The sequence below is a fragment of the Dermacentor variabilis genome, chromosome 1 (assembly GCF_050947875.1).
Source record: "Dermacentor variabilis isolate Ectoservices chromosome 1, ASM5094787v1, whole genome shotgun sequence".
In the NCBI taxonomy this organism is placed as follows: domain Eukaryota; kingdom Metazoa; phylum Arthropoda; class Arachnida; order Ixodida; family Ixodidae; genus Dermacentor; species Dermacentor variabilis.
Window position 1 is genome coordinate 159,056,291 of NC_134568.1, and position 18,254 is coordinate 159,074,544.

The 18,254-nt window shown below is 47.3% G+C and overlaps 1 protein-coding gene across 2 annotated transcripts in view; it reads left to right on the forward strand.

Annotated features, from left to right (window-relative positions):
• The window catches only part of LOC142587396 (uncharacterized), a 43,665-nt gene extending 31,351 nt beyond the window's left edge, over positions 1-12,314 (forward strand). For both annotated transcript variants that reach the window (XM_075698380.1, XM_075698374.1), the window contains exons 2-5: positions 2,702-2,799; positions 4,957-5,166; positions 8,096-8,194; positions 11,218-12,314. In XM_075698380.1, coding sequence (XP_075554495.1) covers positions 2,704-2,799; positions 4,957-5,166; positions 8,096-8,194; positions 11,218-11,637 — 825 coding nt within the window. In that variant the 5' untranslated portion in view covers positions 2,702-2,703 and the 3' untranslated portion in view covers positions 11,638-12,314. The remainder of the gene's footprint in view (positions 1-2,701; positions 2,800-4,956; positions 5,167-8,095; positions 8,195-11,217) is intronic.
• Positions 12,315-18,254: the final 5,940 nt, after the last annotated feature.

Here is an 18,254-nt window from a genome sequence, read left to right on the forward strand (position 1 = left end):
AACCGATGTATAATTCTTTTTTTTTTTCGCGAACAGTTGTCACCTTCAAAGATCTAATGTAACTACATATGGACAACACCCTTCTACGCACATCGGAGAGTACCCATGCAGACTTTCATTACGCTGCGGCATGTTTAAGCATGCAAAATTTTATTCAATACTAAAACCGCGGCCATTTAGTCGAGACGATGCAGTAAACATCGTGCTTTGAGTTTTCTTTCTTTTTATTGAAATAAAAATAAAGGAAAAAGATGTAGTCACCTTATAATGCTGACGGCTACTCCTGAGCGCAACATAGTAACAACACTAAAAATAATATTGTAAGAAGAAACAACGTAACAGGTTCGAAAATTCTAGAGTACACAGTCCTATAAACACACGAGCATATAGAGGTAAAAAGCGAGGACAAGTTGGCACCACATTGAGCCCCAACATATACGCGTATAGAGTTCGAAACACACATATACAATAGAGAGAGAGAGAGAAAGGGAGTCATTTATTTTATTTCGGCCCTCTGTGCGTGGGTGGTGGCAAGAGGCTGCGAGGCCGCTATACAGTCGGAGATGAGCAGGTGCACGGACGCTACACGTATGAAATATTGCGCGCACAGAGATGCGACAGTCAAAAGCGAGCTTGCTGCTAAGCACGAGGTTCCGGGATCAAATCCCAGCCATGGTGGCCGCATTTAGATGGGGCTGCAAGGCAAAAGCGCCCGTGTACCGGGAATTGGGTGCACATTAAGGAAACCTACGTGGCCAGAATTAATCCGCTGTTGTCCCCCACTACGGCATGCCTAATCATCACGTTGTGGTTCTCACTAAATTAGCATATTCTTGTACATTCAAAATCGAATTACGGGATTTGAAGTTCCGAAACAGAGACAGCAACACTCTTAAGCAAATGTACACCCTTTCGGGTGTATATCTGCCACGCAACAATAATCGTCATCTGTCTTGCTTGCGTCTCCTTCTTTGAAAACGCTGCGCTCGCTACTTTCCTGTCGAGAATGCTGTGTCAAGCTCATAACGCGCAAGCCGTTCGTGACCAGGAAGTACCGTGCTCGCAGCGTTAAAGAAAGGAAATGCGGGCAAGACAGATGACGATTATTGTTTCGATACAAAATACAACCCAAAGGGTGTAAACTTTTTTGAGGGTGTCGCTGTATGGCAAGATACGACCCAAAGGGTGTAATTTTGTTTAAGAGCAGAAATAATTGAAGTGGGCTGCGGTTGCATTACCCTATCCAGTATGGCACCTATTATTACCCGTTAAGTATTCATGTCTGTCCAAGTGTGTTTAATGCTTATCTCTTGTACTTTTTCTTTAGTATACAAAAGCGGCGGAAGACGAGTATATCTAATAGAGAGTGGGTTTCGGTACCTGTCTGATTTTCAGTGGCAGCCAGTTATCGAGCCTCAAATGGCGGCTGCCAATGAACGATAAACTTCTTGGTTTATCGTTACGTTGTTATTGGTTGACTATTGACTTTTCATACTGTCTATAGAGCAATTTTTGCTGTTACCTTTCTGTGTGTAACAGTAGAATTTCAAAACATATTTTTTTCAAGCAAAAAACTAGAATCAGCTATTTTTCAAGAAGACATCCGAGTGTTTTCGATCCGCATAGCATTTCAGTAACAGGCAACCTAATGACTCATTGTGACAGCCTATGTGACTTCAAACTCTAGCAAGGCGTATTAACGGCCTCTTCAATTTAACTAAGAAAGCATATTCACTTTAGGGCTCTAAAATGACTCTTTTTTTTCCCCTGCATGCTTACAAAAGCTCACTTATTTCGAACGAAGTAGTGCTAATAAATATATCTATGTTTGACGTGCACGTGATTTACTCTGTGGTGCGGTTCGGTGCGTTCTGTGGAGCGATGGAGGAAAGAGGGGGTGGGGGGGTGGGGAGGTGTTCACTAGGTGTAGGTGGCGGTTCCGCACAAGCAGCCTGGCATTCGGGGTCAGTAGCTGTTCCGCCTGTAGCATCGTCACCATGCGTCCGAAAGTGGGCAGTTAAGCAGAATGCGTGATATCTCTCTTCAAATCATCTTGCAGCATTCTTGGAGCACTGCCTGGAAACGACAACTTCGATGCGCGCAATGGAGCTGACGACTCTTCCGCGAAAGTATTTCCCAATAAAACTCACACAGACGAGTTGGCTTCAGAAGAACGCGACTAAACGTGTTTCGAACACTCCCTCACCCCCGCTCAGAGGCACACTCTTAAGATTGCCACCTTGATGAGCGTGTGTGTGTGCACGCGGACGGGGAAGGGGAGGTGTGGTACGTGTGACTTACTTTCTATGCACAACGGCTTCAGTCTCGCCTTGCCAACCTGTTCGCTGGCTTTCCCAGAAGCCTAAAAAAAGGAAAACATACACAGGCGCGTGTATGTGTGCCTTCTTTCCTCTGTGTTTTCCTTGCGCTTGTACAGTTCTTTTAAACATGGAATACCAACGTGCCCAGACTGCCACATTGTTGCTCTTTTGGCGATATCAGTGCGGTGTGTTTGGCTAAGCCACCGACATGTACGATGCTGTCAGCAGTGCTACAGGGTGTCACGCATCTTCCCGTCTGACATCACGCTGGGCATTACGTAGTGTAACGTTGTGTGTAAATGACGATGCTTATTATACTGAACAGCACTTCACGAAATAAATTTGAGGGCTCTTGTTGAGTTCGTCTTCGTGCATTTCAGACATGGGAAAGCCATCCGAAGAGGACGGCGCAACAAAAATTCAAGCTAACGTCGGCTACGCTAAGTCCAGAAATGGCGTCTTCCAGGTCATCGAAATGGTAGGTGAAAGAAAAAAAAAGTAAAACGTGCTAGTGTAAATTGGTTCACTTGTTTTGCACCTGCCTGCCGCGATGGTTCAATGGCCGTGGTGGTCTGGTGCTGAACACTTGCGTGTATCGTGTGTTTGATACTCGTTTGAAGGTATTTTAGTGTAGCGCAACCAGTACAAGGACGCAGACACGGAACAAGACACGCAAGATACACCACACTGGTTATGCTGGTTGCCCTGCACCGAAAAAGCTTTCAAATTACGCACAAACAAGCCCATTTCAACACTAATCAGTGATGCTCCGTGCAGGTAATTTTCCCTTTTTTCGGGGAATTTTCAGCCATAATGTTGCACCAAAGGGAAAAAGGAGAATCTTTCTGATATTACAGGGAATTTTAGATTTATGGAGTGAATATTAAAATTAAAGCGGTGGACAAAATATGGTCATCACTGTCAGTGCACGGGCTTAACTTGCTATAGTCGGCATTGTTTAACAAGCAATAACAATTAAACATAACATTCAAACTGTTGCGTCAATATTTGAAAAGTCCAACTACTACGTATGGAGAAGTTTCAGGGCGGCGGTGTAGTCGATTAGCTCCGAATACGCGGAAGAGATGTTCGGAACCGGATAGGACGCCACATTAGAAACAGAGTGCTCGTTATAATGTCCGACCAAAATGTGCAATATATCAGGTAATGTTCCTCAACGTGAGTTCCTTCATCTAACATCCGTGGTTAGCAAGATACTTTCATTGGCTGTGCATAACGCTTTTGCACGCCCTTGATTTATTTTTTTTTTTGTCGCGCATAACTTATCAGTACAACAGCTTTCTTGAAAAGGTTTTTAAAAGTTAACTTGATTAAAATGGTAAACAGTGACAACGGCGATATAAACGACAGAAGGAAGACAACGTGTACAGCACTATAGAACACGAGATACAGTAAGGAGGCATGTACATCACAACGTTGTGTCCCCTTACGTGTATACTGTGCAAGTTGTGCGCTGGTTGCAACTTTCCTGAAACGATAATAGAACATACAAAATACTCACAACCCGCTCTGATGGCTCAGTCGCGATGGCTTTCTGCTGCTGAGCACAAAGTCGCGGGTTCGATTCCCGACCTTGACGGCCGCTAAAGGACAGAGTGCAGAAACGCTCGTGCACGGTGCATTTGGCGCACGTTAAGGAGCCTCTGGGCGTGAACATTTATCCAGAACCTTAACCCGCTGCGCTGTTTCAGGACGTACTCCTCAATTTCTTTTTTCTCTTTAAATACATACCACAAGCGCTGTTGGTATAGATACGTATTGTTACGGGAGAAGAGAGCTTTAGAGATATTGACATATACTTATCTTTCTCGGTGACCGCTTTTCGCCGGCCAACAAATGTTTAACGCTATCGCTCGGCGCAGGACGCGCCTGCATGTATCAGAAGCTTCTCGAATGTTATCAATGGTTCCATCCGTTCTCTCTTCTCACCGAACCTTGCGTAATATGGTAGTATATGCGCGACGCAAATTGTGTAGTACTGCTTGGAAGGCGCTCGGATTACGCTGGAAGCTTCGTCGTCTATAAAGGTGCAGCATGAGCGTCAGCCAGTACGAGTTTCAGGATGATAAGTGATGCAGCATGAGCGTCAGCCAGTACGAGTTTCAGGATGATAAGAAACTGAGAATGACTTTCTCTATGCTGTGAGCTCGCTGCAATGTGCAGGGCACGCGCTGCCACCAGCGGCGAGACGCGGTGCATTCTGGGCGACGAGGCCGCGGCGCGGAATGTAGCCGCATGTCGCATCTCGCGCCGCCTGTCGGCCGCGCTGGCGTGGCGTCGCCAAGCGCTGAAAGCCGACGCGCTTGACCCGCAGATCAGATTTTCGACGATTGCCGACTGTGTTCGCCACTATCGTTGTGCTTTGAATGTCACTTGCTTTTAGGGGCACAAGTTCAATAAAGAGTTAGTTTCGTCATTCCCAGTGTTGCCACTGTGTGCTGGACCGTCACAACAATGTGACAATATTATTGACTAATAAAACCAACACTTATTTCGCCACAAAAGTCCCTCTAACTTGTAGTGCACGTGCTCCAGCTGCAGTTACGTTCGCTCTCTGCGAGTCTTTGAAACCGGGCTGCCCCAACTCCTTCCCGTTCTTCTGTGCCGCTCACAGGTGGTGGGCCTGGTGGCATTCATCTGCGTCGAGTCCGTGGCCGAGTGCCGAGGCGCTTTCAACTGTGCGCCGCCTGGCTGCGTGCACTCGTACCGCTTCTTCGCCTTCGTCAGCTTCACCAGCGTGCTCGTAACGGCCGCCATCTTCTCGGCACGCATGCTGGGCGTGGCGCACCGGGTGCCAGTGCCGGTCAAATATCGGCCGCTCGCGGTGAGATTCTGTCATTCGTGCGGTGGCACCCACTCAACTAATTCAACTTGCAGCAGCCGCGATAGCTCAGCGGCGTTGCACTGCTGAGCACGAGTTCGATACCGGTCCGGTGTCGGGTGGAATGCTAGAACGCTCGTTATAAAATATAAAGGCGCCAAATAAACGGACACACACAAGGGAAGAGAACGGGACAGGACGCGTCTTGTGTGTGTCCGTTTATTTGGCGTCTTTATATTTTATAATGAACAGCTACCAACTAGCCCAACAGGAAGTGCTTTTTAGAACGCTCGTGTACCGTGCAGCACGTTAGAGCACCCCAGGTGGTCAAAATAGACCTGGAGCCCCCCGCCCCACTAGTTATACGGCGTGCCTCACAATCAGATTGTGGTTTGGGCACGTAAAAACCCAGAATTTAATTAATGGATTTAAATTGATAACATATTCCCCCTCGCACTATTGGAGGCGTGGGGCAGTGTCTAGTTTACCAGGAATTCCGGGTGAAGCCGCGTCTTTTTTTTTTCTGTAACAGAATGATGACGTTTACGCCTGGGTTAGGCTAGTGTGTTGGCCACACGATAACTGTTTTTGACTTCCACTTGATCTGTTTTTCAAGTCCTTGGTGAATTTTTCTAGGAGGTGTTCTTGCAAATACGAATTAATTCTAAACACTGTGTACTAGAAATAGGGAGGTTTTCTGCCGACGCATTAGTCGCGCAAGCGGTCACTTGAAGTTGAGATAATTGTTGAATAAATGTTTAAGTAACTAAGGCTTTGTAACTAAGACTAAGTAACTAAAATTTTTAACCATCTTGTTTAGAACGTATGTTGCAATTGCGGAATAGCAGCTGGTCTTTACTCAAGGCATGCTCACTTAGGAAACTCGAGACTTCAGAGCGTCCTGGTCACACCACATCCAGCGGCGTAGTAACGGGTGGAGGCCGGGGGGCCGTGGGCCCCGGGTGCCAGGTGCCAGTTGGGGGGGGGGGGGGTCATATATGTCTGAAAACCCCCCTCATTCCGCCGGCTCGACTGGGCATAAATGGTAAAGAATGCTCCGGTAACCAGTAGCCCGAGCTCATCTACCCGATGTACCAGATGTGTATATAGTGTCGCAAAATTCTCGGATGCAGCTTTATCAACATCTTACGTAATAATTTAACGAATGTGCGGGCTAAAAATTAATTCGCTAAGTGGTCGCTAAACTACTCGCCTTAGCGGAACGTTTCATGTGTGGTGCGCTCGTGCTTATGCGTCGCTAAGCATACAGTCTAGCGATGTGGCTCTTGGGTCCCTCTTCCGTTCAGTGCACGCTATCTTAAAATAGGATATATTAAGTACCTGTTTAATTAGCAATTATAGAGGAAACTTTGCAATTCGGGAATTGAGGACCCAAAGTCGTATTAACTTAACAAAAACGTCTCTAAACTAAATCGTCTTGGGTGCTAGAGCCTGCAGTACTTTGGCACTGCGCTCGGCCCAGTATGGCAGTACCGAAAGAAATATGAAATAGTGCACGAGTGACGTGGATCCCTCTATCGTATCCATTGCGAGTGCAGACCAACAGCAGCGCAAGCTTTCGCTGGCGCGCGTTTGATGACGGCCTTCTCTTCTTCCCTCTTCTTCTTTTTTTTTTTTTTTTTGCGTGGTGACGCTAGGAATCGACGCGAAGCGTGCACTCTGTTCCGTTCCCAACCTTCTGGAGGTACCGCAGCTTGGATAATCACTTTCCCAATAGCAGCAAATAAAAGCTTTATGGATCAGAATGAAGAGAACTCGTAACTGTCATAGCATTGGTACTCGCGCAGTAATGAAGCAGGTGGCGTTTTCTAATAAGGTGGGGAGATCAGCGTCACTGACACGCTATTTAGTTTTCGTTTGGGTTCAGAGCAACCCACAGCCAAAATACTGCACGCCGTTCTACCTTCGCGATTTTTGTGAAGTTGTTGTTGGGCAACGTATGACTGTCGGGCTTCAATTTTTCAAGTGCGATGTTGCCTCTAAAATCGCTAATTAAAACTTCATTACAATATCTTTGTTACTGTGAGCCATATTCTCCACGATGCCGCATCTGTGCTGGCCGCCATACCTTACCGTCTGACAGCAGATGTGCAAATGCGTTTATCACAAGTTATCAGTGCAGCATCCTGTGTTATTTCGTGCAGAAAACAAAACAGTGTGTATACCTGTTGCATTCGCTATCTGTGGGAACGAAAGCGTAGTGGGGGGATGGACATGCGGGGTATCCAAGGCGGCTATGTTGGTGCTGAAACAGCAACCCTGCCCCCCCCCCCCATCACCGAAAAATTTGATATCCTCGCCTTCCTGACTACACCCGAGGGGGGGGGGGGAGTGACAGAAGACCTATGGGCCCTGGGCGCCAGACGGCCTAGATACGCCACTGACCACATCCCATCAGGACTGTATGCGCAGAGGTCCATGTAGTACAGGGCCGAACAATATTTGAGTCAGAGCAGTCTATCGCTGCGTTTTCATTGTTTATGGCAAAGTTTCTGTTACTTTTCGAGTCAACGTAATATATCGGTGTCCACAGGGTTAGCCGCGCGCTTCTGACTAGTGCACCAACCCCTGACTAGTGCACCAAACAAACGGCGAACCCAGCGCAGCAGCGGCGATTAGAAACGACCGCTTGCCATCACGTGCTTCGGTGCTTTCCTCTCGATTCTTCCTTTCTCTTTTTTTAAGTTTTATGACTAGGCTTCAAGATTGCCACGTGACGCTCCTTTCTAAGGTATTTCTTTTTTCTTCCTCCGTATGTGTTATCCCTTCACTTATAACACGCGGCCCGCACATCGCCGCTTTAGTGGTTAGAGGTAACTGGATCAGACAGGCGAGACATTGTTTATTTTTCAAGTGTTCATCAGCTTGTATTTTGCGAGTATTAACGTCTGTGCACTTTTATATCACGCAGGAATGCCTGTACCTGATTGTAACAATAGCTTTGTACTTCTTTGCGGATGCCTTCATGATTGCTTACCATGGGAACCGTCTCGGATACCAGTGTGCTGCTGTGAGTATTCGATTCGTCTCACTTGGCACATATCGCGATAGGGCACTTACATTTTCTGCTGAGTTGTGGGTCGTGTTCGAGAAGAACTGGGACAATCGGGAGGGGGTCTTGTTATGCTAATAAGCTACCGAAGGTGCTAACAGTACCGCGAATTTTTTTTTTATGCGAAAGCATCAAATGGGACCATTGAGCGAAAAAAACCGGCGGCGTCTGTAGCAGAGAAACTGCGCCTAAATTCCCATTTTGTGCGACGTACGCCACGTCACATCTGCTGCAAAGATAGCGCGCCAGGTGTTGCGTGAAGGAGAGGATCATGGCCGCGACGCCACATCACTCTCGCTCTCGAAAAGCGACCCTTGGTCCATATCACCCTCACTGTGCTTCGCTGCTGCGCGCGCCTGCCGGTCTTGGTTGCCGCTGCTGCCTCGTCGGTCTCTCGTTGCGCAGGACGTCGGTGGCATGCGGCGTTGGCACCGCAGGCTGCTGCGGCTTGCTGGCTCGGGCAGCAGGCGCCGCTGTACTGGCAGCGCAAAACTCGAAGGACCGCTCAGCGGCGTTCGATTGGACGTTAATGCTTTCGCATTCACAACTCATAAGAAGTGCTTAGGTGTCCTCGGATTCTTAAATAAAGGCAATTTAGTACAGGTTGTGTTTTCGTTATCAGAATGCCTCAGAAGCGTAGTTGTAAAGCGAGGTATACCAAGGAAGAAGCATGTGTTTGCAGCGTTAAAGCTAGGTAAATGATGGAACATAGTTTATTAGAATGTGAAGATATCTGCCCAGCTGTCGGTTTAGGCTCCTTTGGCCTCCTTGACGCCCTTGAGTTAAGGGATAGCAGGGGGAAAATAAACGTCCGCAACAGAGATTAGTAGGAGGTGACTGGAAGTTTGGTGGCAGAAAAGTAGGGCGACCACAAACAACGGAGGCATACAAAACCAAAGCTCCCAGTCATCATCATCATCATCATCAGCCTAGTTACGCCCACTGCAGGGCAAAGGCCTCTCCCATACTTCTCCAACTACCCCGGTCATGTACTAATTGTGGCCACGTTGTCCCTGCAAACGTCTTAATGTCATCCGCCCACCTAACTTTCTGCCGCCCCCTGCTACGCATCCCTTCCCTTGGAATCCAGTCCGTAACCCTTAGTGACCATCGGTTATCTTCCCTCCTCATTACATGTCCGGCCCATGCCCATTTCTTTTTCTTGATTTCAACTAAGATGTCGTTTACCCGCGTTTGTTGCCTCACCCAATCTGCTCTTTTCTTATCCCTTAATGTCACACCCATCATTCTTCTTTCCATAGCTCGTTGCGTCGTCCTCAATTTCAGCAGAACCCTTTTCGTAAGTCTCCAGGTTTCTGCCCCATATGTGAGTACTGGTAACACACAGCTGTTATACACTTTCCTTTTGAGGGATAGTGGCATCCTGCTGTTCATGATTTGAGAATGCCTGCCAAACGCACCCCAGCCCATTCTTATTCTTCTGGTTATTTCAGTCTCATGATCCGGATCCGTGGTCACTACCTGCCCTAAGTAGATGTACCTGCCCTAAGCTCCCAGTAGTGGTTCATAAAGTCTGATGCTGGGCATTCTTTCTGTGTGGGTGCGTGTGTGTTTCAAAATGATAGGTAGGACATTAGGCAAAATAAGAACAAGAGCTTGGTGGCGCAACCCACCACCCCGTTTCAAAGGGGACGCTCACAGCAACCATCCATCCATCTGCACGCACAATCGCGAGCAAAAGTTTCGAAGCAAATTGTGGCACTTTTTTTTTCATAGCCCGGGCATGCCGGCTGAAATCAAGTGGTACAGTCTACGTGTATGTGTTCGACCAGTACAGTGTATTGAAGAAAGTTCCACATGGCGGAGCTGTGCTAAAAGAAATTTAGATTTTTTGCTGATGCCGGTTGTCTTCAAACTTTTGCTCGCGAGTGTACAATAGGTCGCTGTACACAAACAAGTATTTGTTGTTTGCATGTAAGGTCAGAATAGTTAATTGGCGGGGTACCGGAATGGGTCCGGTAAGTCCTGTATATAGTACGTAAACCTACGTAAACGGAGCTCTGTAGAAGTTAAATACAAACTGTTGATACTCGAAACAATTAGAGAATCGCAGGTCTCGTGTCGAACTTCACTATCACTTGTGATGGGAACAGCGGGCGGTCACTTGCGCATCACTCCAATATCTAGGGATCGATCTGTGTCGAGCCGTTCTCACGGCCTTTAGTCCCGTGTCCTCCCATTGAAATAGAATTGGATTGATTGATTGATTGATTGATTGATTGATTGATTGATTGATTGATTGATTGATTGATTGATTCTTCCATAACCTCTGATTCTGGAGGGAATGTTTTCGACGTCGCCCGTCCATACTCGCTTGAACGTGCGCGCTTACCGCTCTGCGTTGCCCCGAACGAGACGCTCGCCTTCGAGCTCTTTCTGAATATGTGCCCGGTGTGTGTTCTGTTGCGTACTCCAGGGTAGCGTACCGTACTGCTGCCGAGAAGTAGCGACGCCTGCCTATCGAAGCTCGACCGACATTACTTATTGGGTAGCGTGGCGTTGTCGGTGGGCTGCAGGCATCCGGCAGATCATGGCGACCAAGCAGGGGCGAGACGATTTGCTAGTGCGAAACTTGCACGGTTTATTCAAAGGTAGTTGAAAGAAAATAAGGAGAGTATGAAGTCTCAAGTCAGAAGTATATCAAAGTACATTTCGGAGCCCCTTAAATAGCTCTCTACAAGTGTGGGCGGGATCTTGCTTCCATCGATGACACGTGACAGGCACGGAGAGAGGGCCCCTCCTCCTGCAATACCAAACACGCGAAGGAGAGGTCGATCCTCTCAGCGACGAATCCGGTCGGGTGAACGACCCCTCCGGTGCACATGGGCTCCGGTGCAGGGAAGGTCGGGTGAATGACCCCTCCGGTGCACGTGGGCTCTTGTTCAGAGAAGGTCGGGTGAATGACCTGTCGCCACGTGGTGTCAGACGCCAACCCTAACAGTTCTTCCCCCGTCCTGCAGGTGCTGGGCGTAGCCACGCTGGCCGCCTACTGCGTCCAGCTGGCGCTCTTGATGGCTGAGGCGCCGCTCGGCCGGCTCCTTCCCAAGCTGAGCATGAAGACCAAGGCGGGCAGCGGGGCCAAGGAGGACGACGGGTCGCGGCTCTCGTGGGAGCCGCCCGCCGGAGTGGACGAAGCCGACGGCACGGCACCTCAGCTGGGGCCCGTGGTGCTGCGACCGCGCCGCTCGTCCGTCGACTCCGGAGGAGGCGCCCGCCGGCCGGAACCGCCAGACTCCAAGTCGTCGTCCCCCTCGTCGTTCGTTTCGTCCCGCAGCTCTTCGGACTGCGCCGAGACGGCTAGCGTGCACAGCGCAAACTTCGTCACCGTCAACCTGGACGATGTGACACAGCCGCCCGGCAGCAGCGAAGTGCCGTCGTGAATGCCGTGTATATACGGGCAACGTACGCTTCGGCCGCCTCCGACAGGGTGTCCCGTATAGGAAAATAAGCTGTGATACACCTTGCCCGAGCCGCAGGGACGGCGCGCACGCTATATTCTCACTGTGTGCAATCCATTCCGCGTGCGTTTCATTTCGAAATGCTGGCCCGCGCAGCAACTTGTAAGTGGTCAGAGGTTTCACAAGATGTCCAGCTGAGCGACTCGAGGCGAGCGGGAACGCACAGTGGATGCAGAAACGCGCGCTGCGCCAACCATGTTGTGGTGTGTACGCTTTTTAACATTATTGCAGATGGTGCGACTCCTCCCAGTACTCGTGAGTGCCTCGTATACATGCACATCGTACAAGAAGAGCTTTTTTTATGCGGTCTATTCACGTGCACGCACATGAGTAGAACGAACTGGACGATATACATTCGAAAGTGCCACTGTATACTCGGTGCATCTTGACCAGCGGTGATGATGTGCAGTGATGATGGTCACAGTAACAAACCATCGAAACAATATATACACTATATAGCGCGCAACCCTGCATGCTTCAATTATTGACGATGATATTTTTTATAATAGACTGAATGTACTTGATTTTAGTCTCTATACAAAACGGAGATGCAGCGAACTCGAAGCCATGAAATAAAAAAAAAAATGTTTGCAGCAGCGCACACTTACAATTCGTTTTCTCTGATAACGTACATACTTAAATCGACGGCCAAGTGCAATTCTTATGGCACATACAACAACACCATACTTTCTATAATTTCAGCGCGAATATGCATCAACAGTGAGAGCATACCGTAAGGGCCTTTGCAGTGAAATAGCATTTTTGAGCACAGCCTTATACGGGGCATTAAGATACATTATGTTATGTATACTTTTTGAAGTTATATGCCTGGCACTTTCTCGTGCGAAATTTTTCTGCGCGCACAAAGAAAGAAAAAGAACGAAAGAAAGTGTGAGAGGGCGAGCAAAAAATTGCCTTGCGTTTCCTTGAAATGGAAACAGTGAGCGATGGCCTTTCTGCTCATTTGGGTCGCGTACAGCAAGATAACACAAGTGATAGTTGCTATAAATGGAGTGGTGATATTTAGGAAATTGGCAGGGCTCAGTTGATGCAGAACAGAGGTAAGTAAAAGCCTCTGAGACAGCGGAAAATTTCTACGTTCTGCATCGAACTTAAATCAGCTGATGGCGATAGTCGATTATATAACATACGTATCTACTGGATCTGCGAGGTATTCGATAACATAATGACTTTCGAATAGCATCTACATTTCAGAAGAGATTCGGCATACTCGTTCTAAATATTTTTCAGTGTTTCTTTTGCTGCTTTTCTATTAAGACTTATATAAAACCACCTTCAGCCTCAATTATTGACTGAATTCTGCTTCGGTAATGTCTATACACTCGGATCAGACAGTGCGTCTTGATGTTAGGCAGTACTTCCACAATGTTAGCAAATGTTTGTAATTGTGCGGCTGTTTGATAATCTTTCTCTCAATGACGCACGCCGTATAGCGGCGTACGCGTTGAGATATCTGGAACTGGGACGCCATATGGAGGGTGACTTGATCGCAGAAATTGGCTACCAGACGTTCTTGGGTGGCGCAGGGGCGCAAGCAAATCTATGACTTCGTAGTGGGCGCACCTAATGAAGTCGTGCACAGGAAGCTTGATTTCTTTATTCTGGCACCTGAAGCTGATAGTCAGGGGTCATGATCGGCTTTACGGGGTTCTCACTCTTCATGACCTCCACGTGGTGGAGAAATTCCACCGTCTGAACGACATTGACCACTGGCAGCTCTTGTTTTTAAGAGGAAGCTTTAGCTCGGGCCCAACTCCGACGCGGCCTATTCAAATACATGTAAAAACGCAAAAACATTTTTCTGAGATAACCCCTGGACCGATTTTAATGAAATTTGTTGCATTAAGGAGACCAAATTTAATTCTAGTGACTGTTGCTCGCGGAATTTGTATTTAGGTCCTGGATTTTGTTAAAAAGATTTTAAAAAATTCTAAAGCTCGAAAAAAACAGAAGCACGAAGTTTACAGATTCATAGCTCTGCATAAAAAACAGATATCTCGGTACTGTAAACAGTATCCATTAGATCATTGAAAGCGAACAAATTCCGTACGTCACTTTATATCTTACGTGAATTTGTTACGTTGTTTACAAGGGTTCTGCAAAACCTATATTTACATATTGTTAAATTTTTTGACATCCATGTGTAACATATCAATTTTGTCTGCTTTAGATGTACTATTAAATGCAATTCACGGAATTGTATTATCAATTTTTGTTGATGAGTTACAGAGTTGTAAACTTCATAGTTTCTTTTTTCGAAAATTTTCGATTCTTGCCAATTTTTTATAAAAAATTGACGACCTAAATCAAAAATCCGAAACCAACAATCACTAGATTTTAAGTTTTAATTTAAAATGCAACAAATATTGTCGAATTTGGTGCAGTGGTTGCCGAGAAAAATGAATTCTGCTTTTACATGTATTTAGATAGAAGCACCCGAGCTAAAGCTTCCTCTTAACACAGATGATCACTGGCCACGAACTCTTGTCGCACCCAGAAAACAAGCCATTTCGCGACATTCAAGAAGGTGGTGATCTCGAGTCGCTGTGGTCGACTTGCAAGGCGTCTAGGGGAACTGCTTCATTTCCAATGTCAGACTGAAAGCTGATACTCTGGAATAAATGTGCTAGATAGTTTACAGTGGTGCTGGTTCGGACGATATTAAGCGCCTAGATAGGTAGAAGGAGAAAGTTAATACAATGCAATACATTACAGTTTATTCGCCCGTTTTTCATACACATGAATCCGCTTGTCAGCCTGATATAATCTCGACCGGGTGAGGTGGGTCTTCATCGCAGGAATTGGGAAACGACGACGAAACCGGGCATAGTGAGGATGAAAAAGAGTGGAAAATAGTGTATTCACTTCATTAGTACATGGATGTGACTCTCATCTGAGTCTCGAGCGGTCTCTAACACGTGGGCCAGGACGAATTCAGCGAATGCATCTGCTAGCACTGCAGCACGTTCCAAGTCCTTTTCGCCCGACCTATCTGAATCCCCAGGCGCATCTCTTCGCTCAAGGACCCATAGAACTGCTCCATGCAGATTAACTCAATAAGATTGTCGTGACAACCGAACGCGTCTTCCCCTTTTAGCCACGCAAATAAATTAACTTTCAACTTATAAGTGAAATCTTGAAAAGATTCGCCCGGTGTTCTAGCTGCCTCCCGAAAACGACGACGGAAAGCCTCCGCTGAGAGCCGATATTTCCTTAGCAACGCAGCTTTAATTTCTGATAATGATCTGCATCGTCTCTCGTTAGCCTTGCAATTATTTTGGTTACTTCGCAAGGAAGGACGGTCAGAATTTGCTGCGGCCAACTCTCTAGTGCCAACCCGTTTTTCTCGCAGATTCGTTCAAGAATAATGAGGAACAACCCCATGTCATCGTTTACCTTGTACGACGGCATGAGATCCTTTATTTTTACTCGTCTTTCATTTATTGAGATGTTATTTGCCGATTGCATGGCCAGATCCCGCTGCACGTCTAGCTCTTTTAACGTTAGTTCGCGAGCTCTCTGTTCCTTTCTTTTTGCAGCTTCATCAGCTCTCTGCTGCTCTCGTTCCCTTCTTTCTGCAGCTTCCCTTTGATCAGCCTTTCTTCTACCGCTTTTTGTTCAGCTTTCTCAGCTGGTTTCTCTATCTCTCCCATGCTTCTGAAATTTCGTCCTCAAGACTCCCGCACTTCTCAATCGTGTCAATAAGCTGCGGCTTTCTCTTACTCTTCCCGACCTCAATTCCCAACTCTTCCCAAATTAATAACTCTGGCTTTCTCCATTTGCTTAAATCTGTGGTCAATCCTGAACGAGGACTTTCTTGCTCTGCTGTGACGTGAGGAAGCTTTCAACAGGAGCCTGCACGCACAGAAACTAATTTGCAGTTTTGGAAAATACACGAACTAAAACTTGGCAAATTCTCACGGAAAGTCAGGTGCTCACCATTCTGGTGAAGCCAGGACGAAGGGTGGAGTATCCTACTGCTGCCTACCAGTTGATATAATCTCGACCAGGTGAGGTGGGTCTTCACCACAGGAATAAGGAAACGGCGACGAAGCCGGGCATAGTGAGGATGAAAAAGAGTAGAAAAGATTGTATTCATTGGTACATGGATGTGACTCTCATCTGAGTCTCGAGCGGTCGTATTAACACGTGTACCAGCACGGCCTTAAATAACCACTGGTGATCCTGCCATCGTCGCCGTCTTCCCCCGGAGCCTATCTTTCCCTTTTGCCCATCCCGGGTGTCAGCTCGGGGAAAAGCGGTGACGTCGCCTTGACGTTCGGTTTCTGCTTCTATCCTTTTGTGTCAGCTCGTGGCGAACGAGGTGGCGTCGATTCGGAGAAGATGGCACTTATTTTAACGTGGGGAAGCCCGTTTGAATGCTTATCACGCCTGACTGGCCGATCATAACAAACCTAAGCACATAGCGCTTGTCGGCTAATCTGGCAGTTGGTGGATACATCAGCAGTTACAAAGGCTCAATGATACGCAACACAGATAGCAGGATCCCGTTCTGCGCAACATAAAAAAATGCAACAGATCATGCAACTAAAGCCACACGGAAATGTCATTGTTGAATTGTTTCTAAGCTTTTTATGATGTCTATGGTGATTCAGAGCCATGTCCTCGAATGCCTCGCGCACTCAGTATAGGGTATTTTATTTATTTATGTTCTTAGCTGCACCAATCTTTAAGAATTCTCTGTGGCCGGTAGCACAATTGTAACCCTTGAGCAAAATTACTCGGTGAGGTGGCCATTACTTGTACGATAAATCAGTGCTTAACTGAATAATTACCATAATTACCAATTAACTTAGTTTATTACTTTCCGGCACAAATTTCAATTCACGAATTGTAGCAAGTGATTTTTCACGCCCTGTCGAATTGGAACAAATTCTGAGAATGGCACTGGGTTCGATACATGCGCCGTCAAACTTGCGTTAAAAATGCACTGTTTCACTTTTTAAAAAAGACGATGTTTTATACATTGAAGAACAAAAGTAAATGGAACGGCAGTGCAGTTAGTCGCCCACTTCGAAAATTCATACATAGAAACTGGTGCAATCCTCAGAATTCGTTCCAAGCAGAACCGCCTTGCGAACTCACCGGCTACAATTCGTTAATTGAAATATGTGGCGTAATGTGGCTAATTAACATTTAATTAGTGTAATTATGTTCATTATTCAGTTAAGCAGTTTCATTTCTCGTACGGCTATGGCCACCTCATCGAGTAATTTAGCTCAAGGGTTAGAATTCTGCTATCGGTCGCAGACAGTTTTTAAAAATTTAGTGCAGCTAAATGTAAAAAATTATGGGGTTTTACGTGCCAAAACCACTTTCTGATTATGAGGCACGCCGTAGTGGAGGACTCCGGAAATTTCGACCACTTGGGGATCTTTAACGTGCAGCTAAAAGTAATGACGCCTCACATGGGCTCCTACGTCTTGCGCTCATTTCTACATAAAAAGGCAATCACCCATTTTGCACCGACAGAATCGGCAAGCTACAAGGAACCAGCGGATACCACCTACTTTAAAAGTGAGTGCGTTTTGGTCAAGATTTCGAGCTTCATCTTCACCGACCACCCCGCGCCTTACTAAGCCTAACGCCGCGCGAAACCACGCCGGCCCACTGGGGCGAACCGCACGTGCAACAGGCACACGGTGCGCGTGAAAGGAGGCCGACAGCGCTCGCTGCCGCACGTGCGTTGCACGTGCACTGTGAGCCGAAGCAGAGGCTCCGCACTCGCAGGCGCTGCGGCGGACAGGCAGACTTTGATATCAGCCAGGTACCCGCGACGGGACGCGACGTCAAGCGAACAAGAAGAAACAAGCGCAATGCATACAGAGTCAGCGGAAGAAGGCGACGTCGCGCAATCTTGGACCTACGATAAAAACAGCGGCAGAACTATAGACCTCAAGGACCAATGGCTGACGCGGGAAAGGAAAGGCAAGAAGGAAATCACGCGCATCAAAGGCCCCGCAGCGACCCAATCCACACAACAGCCAGCCATTCCGCCGCCGCCGCGCAAATCCAGAATGCCACCGCTACCTTTGGACGACATCAAGATTGTCTACCGCCTACAAGCTGGCCTTGAACTCGCCAAATGGTCACTCGTCCCAGTCACTCACGCAGTCGGAAGAGCCAGCGGAATATTGCAAAAAGGATTCCACGACAACGTGCGAGTACAAATGCAAAAAGAAGAAAACCTCATCATTGCAAGTATAGCAAACAAGAAATACGCTCAAAACTTAGCCAAAGTCATTAACGTACAGCTTGGGGGCAACATTTACAATGTAAAAGCCAACTCGCGTCTACCCGAAGATGTTAGCAAAGGTGTTATCTGCGGTATCACACCTGGGACTTGCAATGCGGAGCTAATGGATGGAATTCGAGTGCCAGCACGCTGTACAGTCCTCAACGCCCGCATGCTCGGACAGTCCACGGCGGCGGTCATCTATTTTGAGGGCCCACACGTCCCCTACAGCATCATTTGTGAGAGCGGCGACTACCAATGC